Genomic DNA, 20,651 nt, shown 5'->3' with positions numbered 1-20,651 from the left:
TAACTGTTTAGTTTATATTGCAGAACTTGCAAATTTGTTTGCTCATTTTTCAGAGGGTGGGGAAATTTATAAACTTGCTATTGATTCTATGAGAAAAAAATTTAAAAAATAGTTTTTCCCTATTCCCCCTAATTTATAACTATTCAAGCTTCAACAGTGGCATCAGAGAGCGCTTTCAGTCAAGCAAGACTTCAACTCAGTGATTATAGGGCGTCTATGAGGGAGAGTTTGGAAAAATCAGTACTTTTCAGAGATTGGATCCGGTCGAAAAGAAGAAATTTTGGACTTGCTGAATCACCACCAGATGGAGACGAAGCTTACGAAGAAATGCTAGCTGAACTTGCGGAGGATGTTGCTTCGCCCGGAAGTGGCGATGAACAAGCTACTTTTTCGCCGCCACCAACGGAAATTCCTCCGGGCCTTGATAGATTTATGAAGTTTGTAAGATATACCATGTAACTTGTATGAACAAAAATTAGTATGTATTATGTAGCTTATATTTTGGCACATCTTGATTAGTTTCTTTTTCTTCTCAATGGTGGTATTAGCACCTTGTTGTGCTCATTCCATAGGGGGATGAAGACTAAGAAAGATATTGCCATATTTTTTAATGCTATAATAAAATTACAAGGCATATCTCTTTACAACATTTTTGTCTTTAGACTTAGATATTATTTTTAACATCCTTTTGTCTTTAGACTAATATATATACTATACTATACTATATATACATCTTATATCGATATATATATATATATATATACTATACAATACTATATATACATCTTATATATTTAATATGTATATATATTATACATTTAATATGTATATATAGCTTATCGAATATATATATATATATATATATATATATATATATATATATATATATATATATATATATATATATCTTATGACACAAGGTTTAGCCCGCGGGCCGGTCCCAACAAAAAGCCCGTTTAGCCCGGGCCCGTTTGACCCGTTTAATTTGGGACCGGACTTGGCCCTTTTAGGCCCGGGACCGGCCCACTTTCCAGCCCTAGTTTAGGCTATGTGCTTACTCACTTGAAGCCTATTGAGTCTATTTCTGTTGTTTTGAGTTACCTGTTTTAACTGTATTTATACACTCAGACATGGTTCTTCATTTGCATATCATATCTTAGTCTCTATTCATCATTCATGGTTACATCATTCAAGATTAGTTTTGTTACTTATTGAGTACATGGGGTCGGTTGTACTCATACTACACTCTGCACTTCATGTGTATATCCAGGTGCATCTGGACGTGGTGATGGCAAGATTTGTGCTAGTACTAGTGCTTGGAGACTTCAAGATAGTTGCTAGGACGTCCGCAGACCTTGACTCTCTTTCCCCTTTATTTTCTTCAGTACTGTTCTATTACTCAGACAGTTGTACTAAAGATTTGGTTTATGTTTTAATACTCAGTAGTGCTCATGCACTTGTTAACACCAGATTTTGGGGTGGTTGTAGTAGTATTTCAATTATTTGTATCACATATTTATGATATTTCCACTATTGAGTTTATTATATCATGTTTATTCAAATGTTAAGCTATTATGTGACTATTCGCTTACTTGGCAAATAGTGTTAGGCGTCGTCACGGCTCTAGTAGTAGTTGGGTCGTGACATTGGTTGAGATCAATGACTCTGCATATTCAGGAAATGTATGATTTTTCTATAAAAATGGAAATCCAACTACACTATATGAGGATAATGCTGTTACATTGCTCAATTGAAAGGAAGATACATCAAAGAAGACAGAACAAAGCACATTTCACCTAAGTTCTCTTTCCACGCATGATCTTCAACAGAATAGTGAAATTAATGTTCAACGGATTCGTTCATGTGATAATTTGGCTGATCTATTCACTAAGGCATTGCCAACCTCAACATTTGAGAAATTGAGACACAAGATTGGAATGTGCCGCCTCCGAAAAATAAAATGATATTTTCATGAGGGGGAGTAAGATATGCGTTGTACTCTTTTTGCCTTAGCCTAGGTTTTTTTCCACTGGATATTTCGGGTAATTATTTTTAACGAGGCAACAAGCAAAGCGTATTATAGATGTGTACCCTTTTTCCTTCACTAAGATTTTTTCTCAAATAATTTTTTTATTAGCAGGTTTTAACGAGACACATTATCTATTTGGGGACATCCAAGGGGGAGTGTCGTAAATTACTAAGTTAATGTGGATGTCGACTACTCCTACTAATTTCATTCATAATGTAAATAATCTCCTACTACTCCTCACTATTATGACTGTAACTCCCACATCTCCATAACTTCTCCCCATGATCTTCCCCCGTTATCCCAATTATTAATGTCATGTTTAAGACAATTCTTTTGTAAGCTTCTATGTAATAATATGAATAGAGGCATGAAGTGAGATATGGACACACTTCAACACTTGATGAAATAAAAAAGTTCTCTCTTCTTTTCTTATTCTATTACTTATTTTCTTATTATATATTGTTACTTAGAGCTACATTTCTTGACAAGAAGAGTAAATTGGTCAAATTATATGTTACATCCCGTACTTTTCTACGTTGGATTTTTCATAAGATAATTGACATAAGTTCATTGACAAGACTATTTTTGAGGTTATAAGTGCTTATAATATTTATACCAAGTGATAAGTAATTGTTGTGAAGGTCATGGGGTAAACAAATCGAAGAAAGCCAGTTTCGTTGATATTTGATATTTTGGGATAAAATACGGTCCAAGCTATAATATTCCGTATTTATGGACTAGTGCTATAAAAGGTACCACACGATCATGATAGTAAGGTATATGCAGTATATTAGTATTTAAGTGAATCGAGACCTAGAAATTATTGCGTAAATAATTGGTTAATGTTGGTATAAAGTCATGTAATATGGAATTAGTTATAAGTGGATAAGTGTCATTTGTATGAATCCACGTGGAATCATGAGGATAAGGGGGGCTCATGACTAATCAACTTTATAAGGATTAAGGTGGAAGCAAGTAAGGAATTCAATATTGACTAGGCAAGTCTTGGAGCTAGGTGGCAAGATTAGGGAGTTTTGGTGGCTTAGTCATCAAATTATTGGGGTGGATAAGTAATTAAAATATTTGGATAGGCTTGACTTGATAAGCCTCCCAATGTGGCAGCCAAGAAAAGCCCAATAAATGACTCTTAAGTCATAGAGCAAGAGGGCACATTTAGGAAATTGGTGGATAAGTTAGGTAGGAACATCACTGTCACGCCCCAAAACCGAGGAGCGCGACCGGCGCTCAATCAAGTGAACCCGACCAAGCAAGCCTATAGATTTCCTTCTACCCAAACTAATTCATGAATAAAGAGAATAAATATCTCTTCGTTAATCAATTAATAAAGTGATCACGTCTGCAATACCAATTTCTTATCATTAGTTACTTCATTTAAAGTCTCAATTTAACACACATTCTTCATAATCTGAAGTAAAAATAGTAATTCAAATACAACATAACGAATTTGACTTTCCAGCACCAATATACAACCCACTATGTCCATGGAGCCTCTATAGATAAAGAAGAGTACAATGATAATGTCGGCAACAAGGCCCCAGCTATACCTCAAACAAAATACACAAAGTACAATTGATTCATGACCCCCGGATGAAGTGGGGCTCACCAAGTCAGCTGGAAAGAAGGTGTACTGCTATCACTGATCAATGCCTCCTGTTGTGGAACTACTTGCATCCATTTAAAGATGCAGCGCCCCCGGCAAAAGGGGCGTTAATACTGTCGAATAGCACTAGTATGTATAACTAAACACCCTCTCAATAGAATGACAAATAATACAAACAAGATTATCATAATATTAATGGAAGCCTTAATCAACATCAAACCTCAATTTAGGATCAAGAAAGTGTTTCAATTAATTTCCACATCTCACATTGGGAGATTTTTAGTATCGATATATCATTGTCCACAATACCATTATTCACAATACTAGTACCATCGTACTCTCAGCACGGAGTCCGATCACGACCCGATCGGCTAAGCTATATCATTAGAGACATCAATCACAATTACTCTCAATATCAATACCACCGTCTTTAACACGGAGTCCGATCACGACCCGATCGGCTAGGCTATCCATTAGGGACATCGACCACAATTACAATTTCAATTACAATTTCCAGCACAATCACCACCATGTGTGCGGCATGGTGTCCGATCACGACCCGACCGACTAGGCTGTCTTATTCGAGACATCAACCTTTTTATATCAATCATCACATTTCATATTACTTTCACATCCTTTCATTTCATTGGCACTAATGGACATAATTATAAGATCATTCTTGGCACGTTGGCCGTATTTAGTGTTTCATGCTCACCTTTTCACTTTCTAACATCAACATCATCATCATCAATAACAACAACAACAATTCAAATCAAGGCATATAGTACACATGTGAGCAATTAAGAGTTTAAGGCACATAGAGATTCTTCAAAAAAATTGGCATAATAGCCTTCGTTTGAAATTAACTTGAAGTCGAACATTTCTAATGCACAGCCCATATTTTTAACACATCCTCAATTGATAACATAACATAAATAAAGCATTTGGAATACTTGTTGAACATATATCTTTCAACCCAATCTTACTCATAATAGCCAATTTTATAATGAACCACTCGGGACTTACATAATTCACATGAATATCGTGGGATCCAATTCTAAGAGAAGAGTTTAGCCAACATACCTCAATTGAGCTTCCTTAAACTCTAAAATATTCCGAACTTCTTAGCAACTTCAATCTATTATAGAAATATAACAAATTGAATCAAAATTAGGAAGATGATTATGGTTCTAGCTCATTTGAGCATTTTATCAAACACTAGGTGTGCATTAAGGTTCCAAGGTCCTTTTATGGAGGATTCCATCATCCCACAACCCAATCTTTACCATTTTTAGCTCAACAATCTTCTTACACCCTTTGATAACACATGTATATAAATTAAACAACTCTCATGCCCAAATATTATCTTGCTAATTACTCATTTCTAGACAAAATTTGAAATTGAGGGTTAGGGTGTAGAATCTTACCTCTAGAATAAAGACCTAGTGAGTTTCCCTTCTTAATCTTTCAAAACTTGAGCAATTATTGAAGAACACCTTCTCCTTCTAGGACACTCTCTCTCACTCTAAAATGTTAGATTATAGCTCAAAAATGACCCAAAGAGTGTATTTAATGAAGTAGGGTCAGGTTTTAAAAACCCAAAAATGGAGCGCCGGAACAAGGTCTGCGATCGCATAGTCGATATGCGTACCGCATATCGGTCGCATAATCGGTGTCCAACACTGGCAAACATTTGTTTGTGTCTGCGGTCACTATGAGGCCTGAAGACCTGTTCTGCGGTCGCATAATGAACCGCAAAACAGTTATGCGATCGCATAGTCGACCGCAGAATTGCATCCAATCTGGCCCTCTCCTGCCTCACTTCTGCAGCCATTATGCGGCCCGCAGAGTGATTCTGCGGTCGCATAATGGACCGCATAAATGCATTTTTCTGCCAAAAATCTTTCTTTGCTTTCCGGTGCATTATTCAACCCAAAAAGTCTGAGCCGCTGCTACAATCCTCAAACACGTAAGACTAGTCCAGCACCATGAAATATTATTTTCTTTTATAAAATCTTACGGGGCCTTACAATCACCCCCCACATGGCAACAAGTGAAAATGACTCAAACATCCAAATGGTGACTCTTTGGTTTATGGGATTAGGTGGCGTTTTAGGGAAAATTGTGGGCTTCCACATGGCATGAAGTTGGCCAAGGGTGGCACCAATGTGCACATGAGTCCAGCACCAATGTGCACGTGACAATGCAAGCCTTTAAGCCTTCGTATTATACTTCTTTTGCAATTAAGATGTAGAAAGAAGGTTGAAATCTTTCCTTTTATTATTAGGGAGTCTCTTACTTTAGAAACATAGCAAAAACATACATCCATGATACTCCATATGTCCAGCAACATGAAATATGCCATGATCATAAGAAGTTCTTAGTTCTTGTTCAAAGATTTAAAGGAGCAAAAATTGTTCTTGGAAAGCTCAAGTGAAAGTAGTTGATACTTTCTTCAAGTAAGGTATGTTAAGGTTATCCCTTCTTTCCTTTTGGCATGATCTATATGATACAAACAAAACGAGCAAATGCACAACTTTCATAAATGACCCTATTCATAGGCGTACTAGGTGTGTCTATGTTCTTGATTCCCCATGTGTCCTACTATCATATCGTCTGTTCATGGGTCTCATGACATTTCAAGAGATCGTATTGACTTACTTCATTATGCATTGCATTCATTTATACATATGCATTTACCCATGACCAGATGGCATTATATACGCGTATATTATATGTATATGGGGTATGAAAAAAGGTTACGACGTTATATACGCACCCCCACTTGATCAGTTGGTATACGTTGATGATTTTGCCCACAGAGACTGAAATGATATGATGGGATGCCCTCAGAGGCTTGATGATGTTATGTATGCATAGACCTATGAATTATATGTTATTTATACGCATATGCATGATATTATAAATATTTCATGATTTACAGATCTATCCAGACTTACAGGTTGAGTCCTTTATTCCATGTTTCTTCCATGTCCTTTATATACTGATTTACATGCCTTACATACTCTGTACATTATTCGTACTGGCGTCTTTTTGTTATGGACGTTGCATTCATGCCTGCAGGTATAGATAATCAGTTTGACGAGCCCTCATAGTAGACGAGGTTAGCATTCAGCGAAGGATCAATAAGACTCCACTTCATTCGGAGTGCAGCCGAGTCTATAAGTCATCGTGTCAGAGTTTTGCTATAGACTTATGGGTAGGCCGAGTCTATGTTCTGACCATGTTTTGATGTCAAATAATCTTAGAGGCTTTGTAGACACATAGGTTCAACATGTACAGTATGTCAGAGGCCTTGACGGCCCATATGTATTCATGTTTTAAGAACAATGGTTCATTGATACAACGTTTGCCCACTTATAGTTATACATTACGAGTCGTGGCCATGTTGGCCCATGATAGTTGCAGAAGAAAAAGAAATGAGTTACAGAGTGGTTCGCTCGGGCCAGTACGGCAGCAAGTGCCAGCCTCCCCCCTCTCTCCCCCAGGTTTGGGGCGTGACATTATAAATCTTTTGTGCTCATGAGAAGCTAGTATTATTTTTTTGGTAATAAATTAGAAGCTAGTACTCTGAAGGCAAATCTGAATTAGATTTCTAAAATTATCCTAAATAGAATTACAAAAAGAAATATTTGATCGCTATTGCGAATTAATTAAATAAAACTAGTAAACAACAACAACAAGTACCTTCCCAAGTATATTATTTTTTCTAATACATCCCGCCAAACGACTTCTAAGAGTTTACAAACTTGATAACAGAGAGATAATTTTTGGTAAATAAGACTAAGAATATCTAATCGCCTTTTTTATCAAAGCAGATGATGGTTGAATACTTAAGATAAATGCAATAGTCATTTTTCACGCCCAATAGGAAAAATGAAGTTTTTATTCTAGAAGAATTTCTTAAAGAAGATATCTTAGAGCCTGTTTGGACATAAGAATTTTTTAATTTTTTTTCCAAATTTTTTTACTTTTTTTCAAAATCAGTGTTTGGCCATAAAATTTTCAATTTTCACTTGAAGATGAATTTTTGAATTTTTCGAAAATTTGAATAAGTCCAAAAAGTTATTTTTTAAAATTTTCACTCACAAAACTTCAAAAACAATCCAAAATTATATTCATGTCCAAATAAAACTCTAATTTTCAAATAGCATTTCACTTGAAATTTGTTTTCGCTTTTTTGGAATTTTACAACTTTTATGTCCAAATGCCCACTTAGTGTATCCATATAGTAAGAAAAATTAAGAAGAGTAAATTGGTTAGATTATAAATCTTTTATACTATTAACAAATTATAACGATCCGAAATTTTTACCTTCGGACCGTGGTGGCGCCTAACATTTCACTTGCTAGGCAAGCCAACGTTAGAATAATATTAGCCATTTTTAAATAATTCTTTTAAATTTATTAATAACGAGGAAACAAATGCGGAAGTAAGGTCTGAAATGTAGTGAATAATCCATAAAAATAACGGTGTCAAAATACCATCCTAGGATTGGTGTCACAAGTGCACGAGCTTATAGAATAATACAAATAAAGATATGAATAAAATAAAGCAGTCTGGAAACAAACACACTGCTAAAGTAAAGTAGACGGGACTTCAGAACTGCGGACGCCGTGCAGTTATACCTCAAGTCTCCTCTGGTAGCTGAAATCCGAGCAAGTCTACGGTATACCACTAGGGCCAACTCTGAAATCTGCACAAGAAGTGCAGAGTATAGTATTAGTATAACCGACCCCATGTACTGGTAAGTGCTGAGCCTAACCTTGATGAATTAGTGATGAGGCTAAGGCAGGTCACTTACATTAACCTGTACGCAATATTAGTAAAAATAACAATAATAGAAATAAATCAGGTAACTCATTTTTAATAGTTGAGGCCAACTCAGCAGTCATGATCAATTATTATTTCAATCAATTTTCGTTGCAGCATGCAACCCGTTTCAAAAATATATTCATTTACAACTCTCCAATATATTTATTTAATCAAGTATAATATAGACTTTTAATTAAGTCTGTTGCGGCGTGCAACCCGATCCCCCAATATGGGCTTTTTAATAAGTCTATTGCGGCATGCAACCCGATCCTCCAATATGGAATTTTTAATAAGTCTGTTGCGGCGTATAACCCGATCCTCCAATATATTCATTTCAATCAATTCTGTTGCGGCGTGCAACCCACTCCTCCAATATATTCATTTATCAATTCGCATAGAAGAAATTTTCCCAATAAATGCAACAATTAATATAAAATTTTAAGACAACAAGCATAGAATAATTATGAATTAATTATGAAACAGACAATGACAAATAGCAATTTATTATGGAAATCAGGGAGAAAATAGACAGTTTTATGTTTAATATGCTAAGTATCAAGTAACAATTAATACACATAATTCAAATAATCATGTAGCAATTATTACATGAATTCAAGAATTAATATTTGACAAAGAATAGAAGAGAAATAATTATTATAAAAATTAATCTGTGTATTAAAAAAATTTTAATGATTTCAAATAATTATGCAAACAATTAATTTGACGACGTATAGACACTCGTCACCTCGCCTATACGTCGTTCACATGCATTTCACATAACAAATAATTTAAGGGTTCTATTCCCTCAAGTCAAGGTTAACCACAACACTTACCTCGCTTTGCAATTTCAATCAAGTATTCGACCACAACTTTTCCTTTTAAATTTGACTCCAAAAAGATTCAAATCTATTCACCAACAATTCAATATACTCAATACAAATCGTAGGAATTGTCAAAATACTGATCCGAGTCCGTTTGCTCAAAATGTTGACCAAAGTCAACTTAGTTGAGTTTTAAGGCTCTATTTTATATTTTAATCCATTTTCACATAAAAACTTTACGGAAAATTTTACGGACTGCGCACGCAAGTCGATGAGTGATAAATAGTTCTTTTCGAGGTCTTAGAACACATAATTAATTATTAAATTTAAAGATAACATTTTGGGTCATCACATTCTCCACCTCTAAAACAAACGTTCGTCCTCGAACTGAGTTAGAAAAAGTACCTGAGCTGGTGAATAAGCATGGATATTTACTCCGCATGTCCGACTCGGACTCCCAGGTAGATGCCTCTACCAGATGACCTCTCCAGTGCACTCGAACTGAAGGATAACTCTTAGACCTCAACTGCCAGGCTAAAATAGCCACCGACTCCTCCTCTTAAGTCAAATCTTTGTCCAATTGGACTGACTTTAAAATAACACATGGGACGGATCACTATAATATTTTCGGAGCATAGATACATGGAACACCGGATGAACCGTTGATAAACTAGGTAGTAATGCAAGCATGTCGGCTACCTCACCCACACTTTCAAGAATTTCAAAGGGTCCGATATACCTAGGGCTCAACTTGCCATTCTTTCCGAACCTCATTACACCTTTCATAGGTGAAACCCGGAGCCATATTCTTTCTTCAACCATGAATGCAATATCATGAACTTTACAGTCGTCATAACTCTTTTTCCTAGACTGAGCTGTGCGAAGTCGATCTTGAATAACCTTGACCTTATCCAAGGTATCCTGTACCAAATCGGTACCTAACAACCGAGCCTCTCCCGGTTCGAACCAGCCAACTGGCGAATGGCATCGCCTTCCATATAATACCTCATATGGAGCTGTCTGAATGCTCGACTGGTAGCTATTATTTGTAAGCAAACTCCGTAAATGGCAAGAACTGATCCCAAGAACCTCCAAAGTTTATAACACAAGCGCGAAGCATATCTTCTAATATCTGAATAGTGCGCTCTGACTGTCCGTCTGTCTGTGGATGAAATGCTGTACTCAACTCCACCCGCGTGCCTAACTCATGCTGTACACCCCTCCAGAAATGTGAGTTAAACTGCGTACCTCGATCTGAAATAATAGACACGGGCACACTGGGAAGGCGAACAATCTCACGAATGTAAATTTCAGCTAACCTCTCTGAAGAATAGGTAACTGCCACTGGAATGAAATGTGCTGACTTGGTCAACTTGTCCACAATGAGCCAAACTGCGTCAAACTTTCTCTAAGTCCGGGGGAGTCCAACAACAAAATCCATAGTGATACGCTCCCACTTCCATTCAGGAATTTCTAACTTCTGAAGCACACCACCAGGTCTCTGATGCTCGTACTTAACTTGTTGACGATTCAGGCACCGAGCTACATATGCAACTATATCCTTTTTCATTCTCCTCCACCAATAATGTTGCCGCAAATCTTGATACATTTTGGCGGTACCTGGATAAATAAAATACCTGGAACTATGTGCCACTTCAAGAATTAATTCACGAAGCCCATCCACATTAGGCATACAAATACGACCCTGCATTCGCAGAACTCCGTCTTCCCCCACAGCAACTTGTTTGGCATCACCGTGCCGCACCGTGTCCTTAAGGACAAGTAAATGAGGATCATCATACTGCCTCTCTCTGATACGCTCATATAAAGAAGACCGAGCGACTGTGCAAGCTAAAGCCCGACTAGGTGCTAAAACATCTAACCTCACCAACTGATTAGCCAAAGTCTGGACATCTACAGCTAACGGTCTCTCACCAACCGGAATATAAGCAAGGCTGCCCATACTCACAGCCTTTCTACTCAAAGCATCGGCCACCACGTTGGCCTTTCCGGAGTGATACAAAATGGTGATATCATAGTCTTTCAACAACTCCAACCATCTTCTCTGCCTCAAATTAAGATTTTTTTGTTTGAACAGATACTGAAGGCTACGATGATTAGTAAATACCTCACACGAGACACCGTGGAGGTAATGCCTCCAAATCTTCAGCGCGTGAACAATGGCTGCCAATTCTAAGTCATGAACAGGATAATTCTTCTCGTGAACTTTCAACTGCCGCGACGCATATGCAATCACCTTGCCATCTTGCATTAATACTGCACCAAGCCCAATGTGAGATGCGTCACAATATACCGTGTACGATCCTGAGCCTGTGGATAATACCAACACCGACGCCGTAGTCAAAGCAATCTTGAGCTTCTAAAAGCTCAATTCACACTCTTCTGACCATCTGAATGGGACACCTTTCTGGTTCAGTCTGGTCAATGGGCTTGTTATAGATGAAAACTCTTCCACAAACCGACGATAATAACCTGCTAAACCCAGGAAACTCCGGATCTCTTTAACTGAAGTAGGTCTAGGCCAATTTTGAACAACCTTAATATTCTTAGGATCCACCTTTATGCCTTCTGCTGATACAACATGCCCCAAAAAGGCAACTGAGTCTAACCAAAACTCACATTTTGAAAATTTGGCATATAACTGATTATTCTTCAAAGTATGAAGCACACTCTGAAGATGCTGCTCATGCTCCTCTCGACTTCTGGAGTAAATCAATATATCATCAATGAATACAACCACAAAAGAATCCAAATAGGGCTTGAACACCCGATTCATCAAATCCATAAATGCTGCTGGGGCATTTGTCAACCCAAATGACATCACTAGGAATCCGTAATGCCCATACCGAGTCCGAAAAACTGTCTTAGGGACATCAGATGCCCTAATCTTCAACTGATGGTAACCAGACCTCAAATTGATCTTCAAAAATACCTTGGCACCCTGAAGCTGATCAAATAAGTCATCAATTCTTGGTAGCGGATATTTATTCTTGATAGTGGCCTTATTCAACTACCGATAATCTATACACATCTGAATAGAGCCATCTTTCTTCTTTACAAATAGTACTGGTGCACCCCAGGGCGAGACACTAGGTCTAATGAATCCTTGATCAAGCAGGTCTTGTAACTGCTCCTTTAATTCTTTCAACTCCAGCGGGGCCAAACGGTAGGGTGGAATAAAAATGGGCTGACCGTCCGGAGCCAAATCAATACAAAAGTCAATATCTCTGTCGGGTGGCATCCCCGGCAAATCTACAGGAAATACTTCTGAAAATTCACGAACAACTGGTACTGAGTCTATAGAAAGAACATCTGCACTAGGAGCGTGAATATAAGCCAAATAGGCTAGACACCCTTTCTCTACCATACGCTGAGCTTTCATATAAGAAATAACCCTGCTGGCAAAATGGCCAGGAGTTCCTTTCCATTCTAACCGAGGTAACCCCGGCATGGCTAGGGTCACTGTCTTAGCATGACAATCCAATATATCATGATAAGGTGACAGCCAATCCATTCCCAAGATGACATCAAAATCTACCATATCAAGAAGTAGAAGATCCACACTAGTCTCAAGACTACCAATAGTAACCACACACGAACGATAGACATGATCTACTACCACAGAGTCTCTCACCGGTGTAGATACAGACACAGAAGCACCTAGAGAATCACAAGGCACAACCAAATATGAAGCAAAATAGGAGGACACATAGGAATAAGTAGATCCTGAATCAAATAGAATTGAAGCATCTCTATGGTAAACTGGAATAATACCTGTGATCACAGTATCAGATGACTCGGCCTCAGGCCTAGCTGGAAAAGCATAAAATCGGGGCTGAGCCCCATCACTCTGAATTGCGTCTCTAGGACGGCCTCTAACTAGCTGGCCTCCACCTATAACGGTCTGACCTCCACCTCTAATGGCTGACCTCCACCTCTAGCTGCCTAACCCCTACCTCTAGCTGGTTGAGTAGGCGGTGAAACAACTTATGCCGGTATGATGGCACGAGAATCCTGTCGACATCTGTTACTCGCCAATCTAGGGCAATACCTCCTGATGTGACCAATGTTCCCACATTCATAACACCCATCCTGATGCCGTTGCTGCTGAAGCTGAAGCTGACCCAAATGGGTCGAATAACCGTTGTAGTAACTCTGGAGTGGTGGTGCACTGATAGATGCTGAATGTGCACTAAATGCTGGCTGCCCAGAGTAATGCATAATAGGATCATGACTCCCTGAAGCATCAGGAGATGCATGAAGTGCTGAATGAAACGGTCTGGGAGGATGACCCCTACCAAAATTACCCCTGCCTCCAGACGAGGCGTCATCGAAACCACCAAACTGACGAGGCCTCTTATCAAACCTCTGCCCTCTCTCCTGTGCAAGAACCATCTCGATCCTCCTCGCGACATTAGCAGCCGCCTAAAAAGAAATCTCACTTCTGGTCTCCTTGGCCATCTGAAGCCTGATAGGGTGAGTGAGTCCCTTAATAAACCTCCTCACTCTCTCTCCCTCAATAGGTAGTAAAAGGAGAGCATGACGGGCCAAATCCACAAAACGGGACTCATACGGAGTAACAGTCATACTGCCCTACTGTAGACGCTCAAATTGCTTTCGGTAATCCTCCCTCAGTGTGATAGGAAGGAACTTCTCCAGAAATAGATGAGAGAACTGCTCCCAGGTAAGTGCAGGCGATCTAACTGGTCTAGTCAATGTATAATCCCTCCACCACCTCCTGGCGGAACCCATCATCTGAAATACAGCAAAATCACCCCCATTGGTCTCAACTATACCTATGTTCCGCAGCACCTCATGGCAGCGTTCTAGATACTCCTATAGGTCCTCAGAAGGTGTACCACTGAAGTGAACTGGAAAGAGCTTGCTAAACTTATCCAGTCTCAATAAGGCCTCAAAAGACATGGCGGGCCTATCACCGGTCTGTGCCGCAATAACTGACTGAACTACCCCAACTGGCGGGGTTGCTGGAGCCTGATTCTGGGGAGCTATTTGCTCTGGAGAGGGAGTAGTGGGAGTTTGTGCTCCTCCCCCAGCCTGTGAGACAGCTGGCGCCACTGGAAATGTACAATTCTGGGCCACGCCCTCCAAAAGACTCACCAACCGAACTAGAGCGTCCTGAAGCACTGGAGTAGCTATGAATCCTTCCGGGACTTGAACTGGTCCAACTGGTACATTCTGAACTGGAACTTTCTCCTGAAGATCTACTTGAGGTTCTACAATAGGTGCAGCTCGAGCTCTGGACTGAGCTCTACCTCCATCGACCTCTAGCACAACCTCAACCTCGACCTCTACTCCTTGCCATAGTTGCCACCGGGGGTTCTGGTCCCTGTCCATCGGTAGAGGTATTATGTGTTCTCACCATATGCAAGAGAATAAGAGTAGAATGGTTCAATCATCGATGATAGAATAAAATCACATGACAGAATAAGAAAGAAGTGATATTGTTCCTAAACTTCATAGCCTCTGAGAGATAAGTACAGAAATCTCCATACCGATCTTTCAGACTCTACTAAGCTTGCTCGTGACTCGTGAGACCTATGTAATCTAGTGCTCTGATACCAACTGTAACGACCCGAAATTTCCACATTCGGACCGTGATGGCGCCTAGCATTTCACTTGCTAGGCAATCCAACGTTAGAATAATATTAGCCATTTTTAAACAAAATTTTAAAATTTATTAATAACAAAGAAACAAATGCGGAAGTAAGGTCTGAAATGTAGTAAATAATCCATAAAAATAACGGTGTCTAAAGACCATCCCAGAATTGGTGTCACAAGAGCACGAGCTTCTAGAATAATACAAATAAAGGTCTGAATAAAATAAAGCTATCTGGAAACAAACACACAGCTAAAGTAAAGTAGACGGGGACTTCAGAACTGTGGACGCCGTGCAGTCATATCTCAAGTCTCCTCTGGTAGCTGAAATTCGAGCAAGTCTATGGTACGCCGTTGGGACCAACTCCGAAATCTGCACAAGAAGTGCAGATTGTAGTATCAGTACAACCGACCCCATGTACTGGTAAGTGCTGAGTCTAACCTCGACGAAGTAGTGACGAGGCTAAGGTAGGTCACTTACATTAACCTGTACGCAATATTAGTAAAAATAACAATAATAGAAATAAATCAGGTAACTCATTTTTAATAGTTGAGGCTAACTCAGCAGCCATGATCAATTATTATTTCAATCAATTTCTACTGCAGCATGCAACCCGTTTCCAAAATATATTCATTTACAATTCTCCAATATATTTATTTAATCAAGTGTAATATAGACTTTTAATTAAGTCTGTTGCGGCGTGCAACCTGATCCCCCAATATGGGCTTTTTAATAAGTCTATTGCGGCGTGCAAACCGATCCTCCAATATGAAATTTTTAATAAGTCTGTTGCGGCGTGCAACCCGATCCTCGAATATATTCATTTCAATCAATTCTGTTGCGGTGTGCAACCCGCTACTCCAATATATTCATTTACCAATTCTCATAGAAGAAATTGCCCCAATAAATACAATAATTAATATAAAATTTTAAGACAACAAGCATAGAATAATTATGATTTAATTGTGAAACAAACAATGATAAATAATAATTTATTATGGAAATCAGGGAGAAAATAGATAATTTAATGTTTAATATGCTAAATGTCAAGTAGCAATTAATGCACATAATTCAAATAAGCATGTAGCAATTATTACAGGAATTCAAGAATTAATATTTGACAAAGAATAGGAGAGAAATAATTATTTTAATAATTAATTCGTGTATTAAAACAAATTTAATATTTTCAAATAATTATGCAAACAATTAATTTGACGACGTATAGACACTCGTCACCTCGCCTATACGTCGTTCACATGTATTTCACATAACAAATAATTTAAGGATTCTATTCCCTCAAGTCAAGGTTAACCACAACACTTACCTCGCTTTGCAATTTCAATCAAGTATTCGACCACAACTTTTCCTTTTAAATTTGACTCCAAAAAGATTCAAATCTATTCACCAACAATTCAATATACTCAATACAAATCGTAGGAATTAATTCCGTATGAATTTACTAATTTTCCGGATAAAAATCTGAAATTCACTTTAAAAATTGGTAGTGGGGCCCACGTCTCAAATCTCGGAAAAACTTACGAAATCCGAACACCCATTCCGAGACGAGTCCAACCATACAAAATTTATCAAATTCCGATGTCAAATGGACCTTCAAATCTTAAATTTCGGGCATACGCTCGAGTCCCAAATCACGATACGGACCTACCGGAACTGTCAAAACACTGATCCGAGTCTGTTTGCTCAAAATGTTGACCAAAGTCAACTCAATTGAGTTTTAAGGCTCTATTTCACATTTTAATTCATTTTTCACATAAAAACTTTTCGGAAAATTTTACGGACTGCGCACGTAAGTCGAGGAGTGATAAATAGTGCTTTTTGAGGTTTTAGAACACAAAATTAATTATTAAATTTAAAAATAATATTTAGAATCATCACACAGACTAAAATACTTGTTACAGAAAATTAAAATAAGAGAGGTGGAGGTCTTATTTCAAGCCTCATGAGAAGCTAGTATTCTGAAGGCAAATCTAAATGAGATCTCTACAATTATCCTAATTAAATTTACAAAAAGAAATATCTGATAGCTTGTGCGAATTAATTAACTAATACTACTACTAGTATTTCCATAATAGTAAACAATATTATTATTGTCTGAAAAATATGACCCCATTACCCATAAATATAAGCTTAATATTAACGGTTCTCGAGGACAACAAATACGAGAGAGGGAGAACAAAATTTGCTTATTTCGAAATTTAAAAGAAACCCTTGTGCAAAACCTGAAACTGTTAGATTATGGTAATCCACCTCCTCTATTATATAGGAGCACTTGTGTTTGATAAAAAATCTTTCCGACGAATATATCATCTGTCAAAATTATTCTCAAAACCTAACAGTCCCACTGCCATCTTCATCTTCTTCTCCTTCTACAATGGAAAACGAACTTCCGATTAGCAGACGTTTCTTCAAAGTCATGGTGCCCGGTTTCCATGCAAAACTTGTAAGATTCTGTTTCTTTTTATTTTTCCCCTTAAATAATCTCGACCCTTTTACCCAATTTTCTTTTGAATGGTGTTTTTAGGTAGTATCAGTTTTTCTAACCAATGGTGGGTCCAAGACTTTGTTTCTCTAACTTCTATTCGTTTATTTTTTTTTTTTTTTTCAATTCACCAGACAATTCCACCAGCTTTTTGTCTGAAGCTAAAAGGGGAAAAATCAGAAAAAGGGACTTTAAAACATGGAAAGGGTACATGGAATGTAGAAATTGGTCGATCGAAGAATGGCGTTATGTGGTTTGATAAGGGTTGGGAACAATTTGTGCAAAATTATAACCTAAAAATTGGAGACTTTGCTGTGTTTGAGCACTTGGGTAATATGAATTTCAGTGTTAGCCTTCTTGATTCTACTGGTTGTGACAAAAAGTTTTTGATGTTGGAAGATGGTAAACAACAAGTACCTTCCCAAGTGAAATCTCCAGAGTGCAGAATAGGTAAGTTTCCTAGATTGTTAATTTTCCTATATTGATCTGTAAAACACAGAAAGTGTATTCCTCATATTAATATTAATCAATTGTGGTAATAAATTTGACACCAACCAGACACCTTAGTCGCCTTCTTGATTCTTTTGCTTGGATTTTCTACAGCTGAAGCTGATGTTCAAAATCTGTATTTAGGTATAGACAACTATAGTAGTAGTAGTAGTAGTAGTAGTAGTAGTTAAAGTAACTGGAACTAGTTGTCAAAATTTTAGTTAAAACATGTGTTATATGAACAGATATGTCGTCTAATTGAGGGACATGTCTGTTATGAACAAGACAACATGCTTGTAGTAGTTGTAGGGGATGACATATGCTGTTGAGACAACCTACACTAATTTCCTGATTCGTCTTGTTTAGCACGATTACTGTTGTGAAGTATACTTTAGCTTGGTATGATTGTTGTAGTACTATTATGGCAATCAAGAATTGGATTTGGAATAAGAAAGGTTTGATCTTTAATAACATTGCTAAAGCCACATCTATGATGAGTAATTTAGTTGAATGGAAAGGAAGGTAATCTAGAGGAGTGGATTTTCTTCTTATGTACATTCCGTTTTGGGTTTAATGCTCTCTTTCTCACTTCTGTAGAGAAAAGGAAACCCGAGGGAGATGTACTGATCCACCAATACGTGAAAGGAAGTTCTGAGTTTACGGCAAGAATAAAAGAATATAACGTCAGAAAACGTTCTCCTTATTTGGTGAGCTTTCAACTCTTCTTTTCCTTTATCTGAACCTATAACAGGACAAACAATGAATTTTTTTCTAAATATATCCTATATTATCTTTTCCTAATATGCTCTTATGACAGCATATACCCACGGAATTTTGTCATTCAAATGCACTCCTTCAGAATACAACCATAACATTAATAGGTCCATCGGGTATATCATGTCCTGTGAGTCTAAGAATTTGCCCTGGTGGGAAGACTTTATATGTCATTATGACAACAGGCTGGCGTGACTTCTTTTCAAGCAACAAGCTAAAAGTAGGAGATGTTTGCATCTTCCAAATTGATCGCACAAATAGCGACTCAAAATCCATTACAATGAATGTTCGTGTCATGTAGGTTGTGGAGTTTTCATTTATCTTTATACTTTTGGTGTTTTTAAGAGTTAGTGGTGCCTTGTATATTTCCTGAGCGGATGGTCTATTGGAAACAACCTCCCTATCCTCACAAGGTAGGGGTAAGGTTTGCATATACACTAACCTCCCCAAACCGCACGGTGTGGGATAATACTGGGTATGTTGTTGTTGTTGGTGCCTTGTATACTTATTTCATCAGGTAAAGGTTCATTTTATTTATATAATTGGCTGATCAGCAATGAGTTGTATTACTAGCTGCTGCAGAGAAACTAGGCACAGCACATGTTATCCCTAGTGAAAAAATGACCATGAATGCTGCAATGTCACTGAGATTTCCCAAGAAGCAGCTCTTCAGAGAGATGAAAGCTCTATTTTGTGGAGAGAATATACTAGCTCTTGCTACCGAAATCTGGCAGTAAAGAAATGCTTGAGGTTTTGCCGTCTTCATAGTAGTATTTTGGCTACAGCCTGTGAGTTATGATATACTCATTTGGCCTAGTACATTTGTTTAAAAGGGTGTATCCCCAGATTATTTTGTGGTATTTAGAAACATAATGAATATCGTGGGCGTTCTGCCTAAGCATATCAACGGTATTTTTCATATTTTTTCATCCTTTTATGAGAAAAGAAGTTTTATATTCTGAAAAAGAAATTTATTCAGAGCATTTGCTTCTGTGTTTCGTTGCCATTTCTTTATCATCTCATCTGCCTAGTTCAGATAAGCACTTCAGATCCTGTTTCTGGTGTATCAGCCGCAGGACAGACTTGAATCAAAATCTGCAATGCTACAACATAAACTTGCACATCGTTTTTTTAGCCATCATAGAAAACCTTCAAAAGAATTGAAACTCTCATGATGGATATGACACATTCTCTTAATGGTATATGTTGGTTTGATTTTTGGATGGGAAGAAAACAACGATGGACTCGTATGCTGGTCCATTCATTTTTGTTCTGTTGTGTAGCTACTTCTATTTTCTGCAAAACTTTTCATTACCATAATTTGGCTCCAAGAACGAAGAAAAAAAGGACACTCCCATTTTCGTGCAGTATCATGAGTTTTTTGTTATCAAGTTTGGAGAAAAATAGCCCAAAAATGATGATATGATGTACCAATAAATAACAACAGAGACTGAGATATGATATGCAATGAAATGAATACGACTGAGTATGAATTTTCAATTTAACACAATAATTCACAGCAATATGACCTATGTGGGTCCCAATAATACTGGCACGTAGTCTCAACATGATTTTTAATATGCTTTTCAGTTTAATTTCTTTAACACATAAAACCGCATGAAAAATGTCAAGATTATTTAACAATAAAATTTCACAGAAACAATTATGTCACAATTTCTATAGTGCACGCTCACACGCCCGTAACCTAGCATGTGCGTCACCTCCCAACAATTCACAAAATACATATATTCAGGGTTCATACCCTCAACTCCAAGATTAAAAGAGTTACTTACTTCGAACAAGCCGAATCCAAAGTCAAGCAAGCTAAACAATGCTCCAGAAATCCCATTATGTGCGTATCAACTCCCGAACGACTCGAATCTACCATAATTAATTTGATTCAGTCCACACAATATATAGGAATTAATTCCATATCAAAATAC

General features: G+C 37.7%; 1 protein-coding gene across 2 annotated transcripts; it reads left to right on the top strand.

The window, feature by feature from the left end:
- The first annotated feature begins 17,101 nt into the window (after positions 1-17,101).
- On the top strand, positions 17,102-19,686 carry LOC104111601 (B3 domain-containing protein Os01g0723500-like). 2 transcript variants are annotated; one of them, XM_033660113.2, is made up of 4 exons: positions 17,102-17,406; positions 17,580-17,895; positions 18,532-18,641; positions 19,282-19,686. In XM_033660113.2, exons 1-4 carry the CDS (start codon positions 17,338-17,340, stop codon positions 19,297-19,299), a joined length of 513 nt encoding a protein of 170 aa, XP_033516004.1. In that variant the 5' UTR covers positions 17,102-17,337; the 3' UTR covers positions 19,300-19,686. The 2 variants fall into 2 exon arrangements, with proteins under 2 accessions (XP_033516004.1, XP_009619629.1); XM_009621334.4 differs by lacking the exon at positions 19,282-19,686 and adding an exon at positions 18,752-19,265 and having other exon boundaries at positions 17,104-17,406.
- The last annotated feature ends 965 nt before the right edge of the window (positions 19,687-20,651 follow it).

Source organism: Nicotiana tomentosiformis, chromosome 11, assembly GCF_000390325.3.
Source record: "Nicotiana tomentosiformis chromosome 11, ASM39032v3, whole genome shotgun sequence".
Classification (NCBI taxonomy): Eukaryota; Viridiplantae; Streptophyta; class Magnoliopsida; order Solanales; family Solanaceae; genus Nicotiana; species Nicotiana tomentosiformis.
Note: the sequence above shows the minus strand (reverse complement) of the source record. Positions and strands in the feature narration are given on the sequence as shown.

Excerpts from the sequence above, each read along its gene's own strand:
- LOC104111601 (XM_009621334.4), top strand. The coding sequence starts at position 17,338 with ATGGAAAACGAACTTCCGATTAGCAGACGTTTCTTCAAAGTCATGGTG. Across the intron at positions 17,407-17,579 it reads CCGGTTTCCATGCAAAACTT|ACAATTCCACCAGCTTTTTG; the intron begins GTAAGATTCTGT and ends TCAATTCACCAG. Across the intron at positions 18,642-18,751 it reads GAAAACGTTCTCCTTATTTG|CATATACCCACGGAATTTTG; the intron begins GTGAGCTTTCAA and ends CTCTTATGACAG.